Source organism: Miscanthus floridulus, chromosome 16 (genome assembly GCF_019320115.1).
Source record: "Miscanthus floridulus cultivar M001 chromosome 16, ASM1932011v1, whole genome shotgun sequence".
Lineage (NCBI taxonomy): Eukaryota > Viridiplantae > Streptophyta > Magnoliopsida > Poales > Poaceae > Miscanthus > Miscanthus floridulus.
The window spans coordinates 35,750,074-35,761,391 of record NC_089595.1 but is presented as its reverse complement, the minus strand read 5'-3'; the positions used below and the strand labels follow the sequence as shown (position 1 = coordinate 35,761,391).

Below are 11,318 nucleotides of genomic sequence, written 5' to 3'. Positions count from 1 at the left end.
TAATCCAAAATATGCTTTGTTCATATAATTCATTAATGAAACCATCCAATGTCAAACTTAGTCAATAACACACGCACAACTGAAACACATAAGGTATCCGACACACACTAGCTAGTTTGAACACATCAAAATGTAATGAACTATGTCTAGCACTGTAGCAAAGGTTGACTTGACATTGACCATCCCATCACTTGTGCGCTCCACAAACTCTATCTTGCTCTGACCAGTACTTGTACCTTCACACCTTGAACTGCCTCAACAACCTAAGAAATAAAAGTCAGGATGACTTACATCAAATAGTTCAAAGCAATGCCAATAGAAAGGCAGTGAAACCATAGCAGTTAGCTACTGGGATAAATTCTGTGAGGCAGAAACCATAACAACACATTATTACTGATCTCAAGAGAATTATAAGAGCACAAATGCAGATAACCACTAAAGGCATGACAAAAAAAATCCTCTTGAGTCTATAACAGTCACTCCACTATAGTTTTGTACAACACACTTTTGAGTCCATAACTTTGTCTAATACAAAAAAAAAAATCCAAGATACCAACCTAGTAGCAGCTCCATGCATGTAGCGTGGATGCAAAAATCCAAGATACCAACCTAGTAGCAGCTCCAACTTACCACTGCAAACTTAGTTCATCACTGGCACAATGGGACCCCTACTAGACTGCTGAATGGCATGCACGCGGTAGACTGCTGAACGGCATGCAATTCATAAAAGGGTTCAGTAGCCAACACATATGCTTTTTTGGTAACCATGAATTACAAAACAAAAGAAAGATTGAACTGCAGAATACTAACCTTGATGCTCTCTGTCAAACAACCTAGGCCAGATGTACCTGCACATGAATATCACCTCTTAGTAAATGTACTACAAAGAGGGCAGATTATATAATTCAAAAAATAGTAAAACATGGATAAACAGATCTGGCAGTAGCTCCCATCCTAACCTGACAAACGGGCCCAGCCAAGCCTAGAAGGGAAACCTTTAACTGTTTATGCGTGTTTCTCTCTTGCCTATCCTCGCTCGCTGTTTTTTTCTCACCGAAATTTTTTTACCCGTCCACGCCTATACCCACCCGTCCCTGTTTTGTATCCGGAGTTCTTAACTGGATTGACTACAGTAGCCGCACCAATCTTCACTTTCCAAAATTAGATTCTACCACTCATCATATTTTTCATCATTCACGACTATTCATTACTTAAATATTCACTGTCTTGAAACTATAGGAGTAATGTTTGTGCTGTGTATCACCCAACCAATTATAGCTAGATCCATACCTATCCTGTTACTCTAGCAACCAGAAATGGCTTGAAGATACAACCACCAGTCAATGTTGCAGCATTGAATCATGTTTGCATGTGGAGCATAGTTTGCAGAAACAACAGCGCGTGAAATTAAGCCCTAAGGTGGAACGAAGCAAAGTATGAGATAGAGGGAGAAGGTATGGAAGAGCAGATAATAAGACAATTGGCTGAAAGCAAAATCATTGGTAAAAGAGGGGAGTCACCTGAAAGAGCAATGTTCACTGCAGGAAAATTGCATCGTACAACTGTGCAACTGCAGGAAGAGATTTTTATTTAGTGTTGTTTTTTGTGCAGCTTCAGCGAACAAAAAACAGTCACTATGGTAATTCGTACTTTGCCTCTGATGCATGTATGACATGTTTGCTTCGTATAAGTACTAAACTGATATGGAGATGACAAAAAATGTTACTACATGGCGATATGGTTGTAAATGCATATATGACCTGGTAGTATGTTGTAAGTACTAAACTGATGTGGAGATGACACAAAATCGACTATATGGCGATATGGTTGTAAATGAGGCTGCTCCAAAGGAACATGTATTGTGCAACTTTCTGACAGTCACCATGCAGCAGGAAAAGATAACAACTAGAGAACCCAAGTACCAGCATGCAAACCCAAATATCATTCGATTTTTCAATAGAACCCTAAGAGATATTTCACCAAGCAATTTACAACTAAAAAGTTTTATGTAAGTAATCATTGCGAGCCTAGACCATACTGCATTTTACTTGTCGCCTAGATCAAAGGGCAGTAGGGCACCCATTTCCATTTGCAATGCATGGTTGAAGCATTCTACTCTGTTTCCAAAATAAAATAAATAGGAATATTATCTCACAGGACCAACGAAGTGAAGCCCGAAGCTGGCGCAATTGATTGAACATGGTACCACCATATTGATCTTTCCATTTCAGTACCTGTCTGTAAGACGATAAAGAAATGAAATAAGTAATAATGAAACCTAAAAACGATACATCAGGTGCAGGATTAAGGAATCAGAAAAGGCAGACAACTAAATACAAAAGCTTTAGTTACGGCTTTTGATCTTTGCTCATCCATTGGAGAAGCCTGGTGTGAAGTTTGAAATGTAGTTACTATATGTTAATATGCATGGTTCAACCATGAGACATGTTTTTTTTTCACAGACTAAAATAAATAGGAATGTGACCATATTGATCCTTCTATTTGAGTTGAGTGAAACAACACTTAAAAGAAGGCAATTGTTATTAGTTAACTGACATAATCAAGTTACATGTATATTCCTTTAAAAAGAAAAGGAATGTGAAGTTTACAACTGAAGCACAATGATTGATATAACATAACAGTTATATGGTCAAACGATCATAGAAGGTGGATGAAAAGTAAGTTAGCAGCAAACCTTAAATTTGCCTTACGCAGGTGAATGAACTCTACAATTAAACCCAATTTGGCCTATTTATATGTGATGTATACACAGAATAAAACTGAGCTGACTGCCTCTGAACCTACAAACATGTGTATAAATACAAATTTTCTACTCAGTGGTCCAAAAACTGGACAGATAAAGACAAAAATGTGTTTGCCAATCTTCGTACATACAGACTTAGTGGGGGCATCATGAGCGGCGGCGGCGTGGTTCCCGGGCCACACAGTAGATTGAGGCAGCGCTGCGCGGAGGGCACGGGGCCGCCGCCGTGGCCTCCGCGATGGGTTCGGGGCAGTGTGGCGCCACGGCGGGAGCCGAGGAGGCTGCCGCGGCCACGTGCGGCCAGGGCAGGAAGCCCCGCTACCTAGAGGACCAAGAGCCCTGTCGGCGCTGGGAGAGGGAGGATCAGCAAGGACAGGTAAGGAGAGAGAGGGGGGACGTACCAAACCGGCGAGCGGACGGTTGGGCGGGTGACACGCGGCGCGGCCACCGGCGGGGCTCCCCCGCACCGCCGGGGCTTGCTGGCGTAGGTGCGCCGCGGCACGCCTTGCCGAGAGGCAGCCACCGACGGGGCGCATCCGTGCCATTGCGCCGCAAAGCTCGGTGCGGCGCTTCGCGCAAGGGGGGGCGCGTGGCAAAGGAAGCCGAGGGAAGCGTCGGAGGCGGCGGGATTTGTTTCGCACGATGGGGAAGGGAGGGAGCGTGATTGGAGGGGGTGGAGTGTGATTTGAGGTGAGGAGAGGGAGCAAGCGGCGGGGGACGCGGTATCGCACGGACGGGAAGAGGAACGATAAAAAAAAAGTCACACGAAAAAATTGGCAACGGACTACAATGCAAGTATCACAAATGAACGTGATTTATATCATGAGGGTGCGATCAGAACCGGATCGGCGATAGACGGCTAGAAATAGTTCGGCCATTTGGGCTAAAATGGGCTTGGTTCATTCTTTCTCTGCTCAACGTTTTTTCTTTTTCTTTTTTTCATTTTATTGCACCATTGTGAAGTAACACACAAAAGTAATTATCTATTATACACCAATATATTTTTTAACGGATTTAGTATTTTCTATCATTTAAATGAATTTCTACACGCTTATCGAAAGTAATTCCAAGTTGAACTATGTGTACCTCCAATAAGATTCAAAAAATGCACGCGGTAGCGTGCTTGAGCGGCGATGCGCATGGACGGTGTGGTCGGGCGCCGGCGGCGAGCTGTTGGTGTGGCACGGCGGCGTCGAGGCGCGTCGGGCGCGGTGACGGCGGCCATATTGTAATATAAAGGCTGCTTAATGTCGAACACACCTCAGTACCCCAGTGGTAGATAAGGGTTTGCTTGTACTTTAGTTCCTGGGATCAAATCCTCCGTGGAGCATTTTTTTGTTAATAGAATATATTTTTTTTATCTGTTGCAACCATTTTTGATATATTGCAATATTTTTAGGCCGTTGCATTAGGGGTAGTCTACTGCGTGGAGCATTTTGTCTATTGCAACCATTTTTGGTACATTGCAACACTTTTAGACTGTTGCATCAGAGCGGGTCCCACTGGCTGGATTCCCGCGTAGCTAGTATTTGCTCCCGTGCAGGTGTGAATGAAATGGTGCGGTGAGTGGCGTAGGCCACGGGGCTGGTGACGTGGTCCGGCCAGTCCTATGCCTCCACGTCGGTACAGTGGCTCCCGTGGTCAGCGACGAAGACAGAACCGCTTGCCACGCATGTCATCACGTGTTCGTTCTTTTTCTTTTTTTTTTCTTCTAGAATTTTTATGAAATTCTATAATTTTGAAATAGTAGATAATTTCTAATGGAAAAGTCGTCAAAAACAAAGTTGTAGAACCCACTGAGATCTACAATTCCGGTTTTTGTTCTTTCTCCATTCGATTTTGTTTCAATAATTCAAATTTTGAATTTTAAAATATAAGAATTCGAATAGAATTTTGGGATAGTAAATGATTTCAAATGAAAACGTTATCAATAACAAAGTTTTAGAAATCATAAAGATCTACAACTTTTATTTTGGTCATTTCTTTATCCGACTTTGTTTGAATAATTCAAAATTTAAATTTCAAAATATGAGAGCTTCAAACATATTTTTGGGACAGTTAATGATTGCAAATGAAAAAGTCGTCAACAACAAAGTTGTACAACCCAACGTGATCTACAACTCTTGTATTGGTAATTTCTCCATCCGAAAAAATGGTAGTATACATTGTTTACAATTGGGTACATCTTTCATATTAATCACTTATAACTATGTGAGAGATGTATCAATTTGTGAACAATGTCTATTGCCACCTTGTTAAAATCATTTGAGTTTTTTATATGATGATTAGATAACAAAAACATGTTACCATGCAAAATTGTAGAATTTTCAGACAAAATTTAGAATTATTACAATTATTTGATCTTAATTTAGGAATAGAAGGATGAATTATCCCTAGCAAACAAATGTTTTTCCCTAACAACTCTGGGATATGGGATAGAGTGAAATGTATGACTATAAATATGTTCTTTGTAAATTTTTTGACTCCTATTGGAGGTACGCACAGTTTAATTTGGAATTACTTTCGAAAAGCACGCAGAAATTTATTTAAAAGATAGAAAATATCAAATGAGTTCCAATTTTTTTGAAACTCCTACACAACAACATATACTTAGGCTATTGCCTGTTAAAAAAGTTTCAGAAATACCAACTATTAAGAATAGAAATACCAACTATTCATGTGTTCTTCGTTCCAAATCGGTTCATCTAACTGGATGGAATTAGTATTTGGAAGAAAATTCCCCCAACTTGGCACAAACACTTGCTGTAGCCTGGTGGTTAGACTTCTTTGATTCCTTGTCGAGGTCTTGGGTTCAAGTCTCAACTAAGGAATATTTTTTTTCCGATTTAATTTCTCTATTCTCTCACTAACATGTTAAGAACAATGTATGCCGAAGTAAGTCACAAACAATAAAGTGGTGTGGTGGTACGGTGCACTTGGCTTTAGTCCAAGGTCTTGGGTTCAATTCCCTTGGCCAACATCTTTTTTTTGCCCTTTTCACGTCAATTCCCTTGGCAAATGGGCTCCAGCTTGCAGCTGGCGCTAGCAGGCCTGCTCGGACCAGGCGCAAGCGTGCAGCCTAGCACATATTTTTTGGTTTTGAATTTCAAATGATTGGACCAAACATGTATAAAGAAATATGCCAAAAAAAATCACAAACACAACCATGATGTGGTGGTAAGACATGCTCATCTTTAGTGGCAGGTCACGGGTTTGAATCCTCCTCACCCCCACTTTTTTGGTATATTATTCAGAAATGCGTGGAGCATTTTGTCTATTGCAACCATTTTTGGTATATTGCAACACTTTTAGGCCATTGCATCAGGGGTAGTCTAATGCGTGGAGCATTTTGTATATTGCAACACTTTTAGGCCGTTGCATCAGCGGTAGCCTATAGCAACACAAAAAAACTGAGACAATATTAACATGATATTGCGACCATTTAGGATTGTAGTTGCAATAAGTACTTAGCAATTGCAACGCCACAAAAATTATTACAACCCCAGAAAACTATGGCAATAGAAACATGGTATTGCATCCATTCGAAAATCTTGTTACAATAACCACCCTAGCAATTACAATACCATGGAACATTATTGCAACCCATAATAACCGTGGCAATAGTTACAAGCAAAAGCAACAAAATTCAATATAGTTGCAATAACACCGAGTAATTGCAACGAAAACCAATACTATTGCAACTCAAAAATGCCATTGCAATAATGCCAACTAATTGTAACACAATTCTTAAATGGTTACAGTAGCACAAGTCTGTTGCAACGACAAACTACACATATTACAACAAATTTAGTCCGTTGCATTATAGGCACATGTTGCAACCATTTTTTGAAAATGTAGCAATACGACCCACCTATGGCAACCAAATTAGTGATGTTGCAATCATGTGGCGTGGCATTAGAGGTAGAACCTTGTAGTGTAAGGTTATATTATTTATAATAAGTACGTTATATATTGAGCATTGTCTATTGATATTACCCTTATTTGTAGTTATATGTGAGATTTGACTTTCTAGGATCACATATGGTGTGTATCTGGTTTTGTTCTTAAAACCGGGTGCTACAATGGAAGAATTGGTACTCAGGTTATTTTTCAGGCTAGAATTATTTTCTATTCTCCTAGGAATAGAGGAGACACTTTGTGCCCTTTGATGAAGTTGCAAAATACTTGGAGTCCTTCGGTGGCCCCTAACCATTCCGTTCTTCTCACTTAGGGACATGGTTGAATTCAATTGATGACCTCTTTGTGATGCATCTTTGTAAGTTAAAGATTATAAGAGCTCACGAAGTGACCGAATCTCAGCATCCTTCATTCCGTTGGCACACTCTAGTTCACTTATCATGGCTCGCATCTCATTCAAGCATTCCTGGTTCTTCATTTCCACTTCTGCAAGCCTTCGCTTTGCATTCTTATAGTTTCCGAGGATGGAAGTGTACTCGTCTAATAGTACTTTTTCCTTATCTTGGAGTCCAGTCATAAGCATCTGCTGCAGAATAATCATGACATCCTCTTGATCTCCAACATTTGCAACTTCCCCACTAGTAGAAGTAGGATTTTTAGTGATATATGAAGCCTCTGCTTCGTTCATCTCCATATTCTGTTCTGACCTGCTCTCAGACATGTTGTTACACTGTGTTGAGTAATATATCACATTATCCTCTTGTTTCACATTTTCTCCTGGGCTGCTTGGGGAAATGTGATGCAGCTGTTCTAATTGGTCACCCTCATGGGAGTGTGCAATATATGGTTGCACACTGCTTTCAGTGTTATTAGTGATTTCATCAACATGTTCTGGTCCTCCATTATTGTTATCAGCAGACAAATTATGGTCTGCATTTTCTGTTGTTCCTACATCCACTGATGCAGATATACTGAACTTATCTTCAAACTCACAACACCACAAATCCTTTGTTTTATCTACATGAGAATGCTTTTCTGCTTTAATCTCATAGTGGCAAATAGATGACTGACAATCGTCATGGAAGATACTTGGCTCTGATGTTTCTGGACGATTAAGAAATCCATCCACATGTGGCTTCCTTGCAGTTTCATCCATATCAGGGTCTTCTGAAGGGTTTGTTTTGCCATGCACACTTGATGGTTCAGTGTCCGTGGATGCTGTTGCATCATCTTTCAGCATGCACCTGGAAACTGCTTGGTGGTGCTCAATGAAAGGTGATTGCAGCATATGTAAAATATCACAGAAACTATTTATTGTTTCCTCGAAATTTGTATAGACTATTCTTTCTTCTGCATAATAGGATGCCTCAAGGTTATGCACTCTAATAAGCTCCTCTTCTGCCTCCTTGAGCTTGCCATGTAATTCACCTGAGTCACGGGTTTGTTCTGTCTTCTCGTCCAATTTCTGTAATGACTTCTCCAGCCTATTGTTTTCTAGGCACAGCCTATTTATCTGTGCAGTCTGGGTTGAAATCATGAGTTCCAAATCCACAACTTTGTTAACTATTTCATCCATTTTCTCTGCAATATCTTCCACAGAAAGATCAGAGCTCATCTCAAAGTATCCCCTGATCTTATCTACCAGTTCTTGTAGTTCAGTTTTCTCCTGCTTCATGGAGAACAATTCATCTTTCCTAGCACTGGCATCATTATTAACATTCTCATCCGCAGGATTTCCTGAATATGATAGTGATTTACCATGTGCTCTGAAGATACCCTTCAGTTTATCCCTAGAAATCTTAACTCTTTCGGACTCAATCATAGCTTGCCTGAAAAATGACGTTTGTTGCTCCTGCATTTTGATAATGGTACCTTCACAAGATTTAAGAGCAGTGGCTGTCATCAAAGCCTGGGCCTCATGATCCTCTATTGCTGCACTTTCATTGAACTCATCTTGGAAGTAGCAAACTTCTTCCTGCTTTTCATTAATTTGTTTTTCAAGATCCCAGTACTTTGCTATTCCACTCTCATAAGAGCTTTTGATGAATTCTTTCTCAGTCTGCAGGACTAATATCTCTTTCTGCAGCCTGCTAATCTCAGCTTGTGCATTACCCTTGCTGATTGGAGCTGCAGATTTCTTGCCTGAATCCTTCAGTCCTGATTTCTCACCATGCTTCTTCTTCATCAGTCCCTCCACCGTTGACTTGTGGATTTTGCGACGATCAACTGTGGTAAAAGCCTTTGGGAGATTATCATCGTCCTCTTCTAACAATGAATACCGAATCTGATCAGCGAAGGCAGTTGCAATGGTGTGGTTTGCTTTCTGTAACTCCCCTGACATATGGTCATAGCGTTCAGCAAGGGCCCTGTATGCCCGGTATGCTTCTTCTACTGAACTGATCACCTCGGGTCTTCGCTTGTAATACATTTCCGCCCTCTTAGCGAAAGAATCAGCTTCCTCCCCAAGGAGGAAGAGAATACACTTGACCCTATCTTCCATATCTGCACGAGTGCACATGCATGGTAATCTTATAACACCCGAAATGCAATAATGTTGAACAATGAAAAAAAACTAAGTACAATGGAGACACTGGATATTCAGAAAGGAAAAAAAAATCTCAGAAGTCATTGCCTAAATGGATTGGGTGGATTGCAAAATACGTCTTGAAGGATGTATCATAGCAGTCCCTATAAAAATATGTAGAGTTGAAAGCAATTCTAACAGTTAATTGGTTGATATGTAACAGAGGTTTCAGTTTGTTCGTTCTTTACTTTACTGTATTCAATTTTGTGGTCAATTTATTTGTGCAGAATGGTATGCAATGTATTGATTATGAAAAACCAGTGTTTAAAGACCACAATCATATTGACAAACACTAGGCCAGTACCGATCTAAACTAGAATGAAAAGCATAGTACTTCTTGTTCTGAGTAACCAGACATTGTGAAGTGAATAGTACATCTCTATGCTTAGATGGTCCATACATAACTTTGATAATCACCTGAACTAAGGTGTTTATTGCTAGAAACCAAATGTTCTTGGTACAATCCTGCACAGATTACATACCATGTATTTGCCGCATATTTGGGTTCTTTTGCAGGAAATTATACAAGTTTGGAGAAAGAAAAGAAATAGTTCAGACAAACCATCCTATCACTCATTTTAACAAAATGTCTTAACATGCTGAAACTAAAGCTGCACATGAAGCAAGGTGCATCGTCTTTCTCAAAAAGGGAGATTGGCTGCCTGAATATACATGGATGGGATGTGTTCTCAAGAAAGACGAACCTCTGAGGTTGTTGTCGAGCCATTTGGACTGCTTGGTGCGGACATGGCTCGCCCACCACCACGAATACGCATTGCTGGCCGCCCGCTGCAGCATACTGTTCTTCCTGCCTCCTTCAGCTCAAGACTTCCTCAGCCGGGTAGGGTAACCCACGCTCCTCTTCTGTGTTGTTGTATATAAGTTCACCTGCTCGATCTGCACAACAGCACAAGCATGTCTCACTGAACTTTTCTGAAATGCGCACAGGCTAATCGATCTGAATACCTCTGTGATCTGGGTGGTCCTTGATCGTTAGGTCCCTCGTTGCAGGACAAAGAAACTGGCGCATGAAGAAAGCAGGACAAAGAATGCCATGAATAATGGTCAATGTCCGGTGCCTGCATCTGCTGTTGATGATGAACCATCTCTAAACCAGACGAGGAGGAACGCAGATTCTGTGCTTAGTTGTCAGCACACGAGAGCCATTGGTAGGTGGTAGTGGTGAACAAGTGGTGGTGGGGATCAGTAGTAGTAGTCACTGAACGGTGGGCCCATTGGCTTTGTGAGCTCGTCATTAGCCACTGCATCTGCTAGTGTTGGGCAGCACGTCGGCGTGTTGATTGGCTCATGAAATTCGGATGCGAAGGAGGCATGCTTTATACCTGTTCGCATGTCTGAAGAAATTAAACTAAAATAAATGAAAAGAAAAATAACAGACAAATGTAGGGTGGTTATTCTGAACTGCGGAGGCACAGGCGCCACGTAGCACTGTCATTCTGTAGAATTGGAAAATCAAAACCAATCCCCTCAGATTGGTTCCTCTGCTCTGCTCTGCTCTGGTTCTCTAGGGTCCCTCTGTTTTCTGCTCCAGGTTTGGTCTCGTTTACCTGTTTGACAGGTATTGTTCGAATAAATTAGCATGCCCAAAAAAAAAGGAGCCCAAACCATAGGATAAGGCTGTGTTTAGTCGTAGGAATTTGGATTTTGGAGCTACTGTAGCACGTTCGTTTTTATTTGGCAAATAGTGTTCAAACATGGACTAATTAGGCTCAAAACGTTCGTCTCGCAATTTCCCACCAAACTGTGCAATTAATTAGTTTTTCTTTTCGTCTACATTTAATGCTCCATGCACGGGCCGCAAACATTCGATGTGACAGGTACTGTAGCAACTTTTTGAAAATTAGGGTGGAACTAAACAAGGGCTAAGAAACTTTCCTTTGTCAACAGTATTCCTCCAAAATTACTTTAAAAATCCTGTAATCCAAAGGAGCCCTAAAGGAACTGTCTAGTTACCCATCGATCATTATTTGATAGGATTGCACCTTATAATGGCTACGGGCGTGGTCATTAATTGTGAAGCTTAAATGACCA

The 11,318-nt window shown here is 40.9% G+C and overlaps 2 protein-coding genes across 3 annotated transcripts; both read right to left on the bottom strand.

Annotated features, from left to right (window-relative positions):
• Window positions 1-203: 203 nt before the first annotated feature.
• Window positions 204-3,325, bottom strand: LOC136514393 (uncharacterized). Of its 2 annotated transcripts, none has more exons than XM_066508357.1 (6): window positions 3,166-3,325; window positions 2,156-2,238; window positions 1,521-1,570; window positions 811-848; window positions 631-705; window positions 204-263 (listed from the first exon to the last, which is right to left on the bottom strand). In XM_066508357.1, exons 1-5 carry the CDS (start codon window positions 3,307-3,309, stop codon window positions 649-651), a joined length of 372 nt encoding a protein of 123 aa, XP_066364454.1. In that variant the 5' UTR covers window positions 3,310-3,325; the 3' UTR covers window positions 204-263; window positions 631-648. The 2 variants fall into 2 exon arrangements, with proteins under 2 accessions (XP_066364454.1, XP_066364455.1); XM_066508358.1 differs by having other exon boundaries at window positions 631-702.
• Window positions 3,326-7,052: 3,727 nt separating this feature from the next.
• Window positions 7,053-10,064, bottom strand: LOC136510576 (protein NETWORKED 2D-like). Its single transcript, XM_066504980.1, has 2 exons — window positions 9,971-10,064; window positions 7,053-9,184 (listed from the first exon to the last, which is right to left on the bottom strand). The coding sequence occupies exons 1-2, from the start codon at window positions 10,062-10,064 to the stop codon at window positions 7,053-7,055; spliced, it is 2,226 nt and encodes a 741-aa protein (XP_066361077.1).
• Window positions 10,065-11,318: the final 1,254 nt, after the last annotated feature.

Coding starts and splice junctions, on each gene's coding strand:
- LOC136514393 (XM_066508357.1), bottom strand. CDS start 3,309: ATGGCACGGATGCGCCCCGTCGGTGGCTGCCTCTCGGCAAGGCGTGCC. Junction 2,239..3,165: donor ACCGTCCGCTCGCCGGTTTG/GTACGTCCCCCC, acceptor ATCGTCTTACAG/ACAGGTACTGAAATGGAAAG. Junction 706..810: donor GTTTGACAGAGAGCATCAAG/GTTAGTATTCTG, acceptor CATGCCGTTCAG/CAGTCTACCGCGTGCATGCC.
- LOC136510576 (XM_066504980.1), bottom strand. CDS start 10,064: ATGCTGCAGCGGGCGGCCAGCAATGCGTATTCGTGGTGGTGGGCGAGC. Junction 9,185..9,970: donor GCTCGACAACAACCTCAGAG/GTTCGTCTTTCT, acceptor GCACTCGTGCAG/ATATGGAAGATAGGGTCAAG.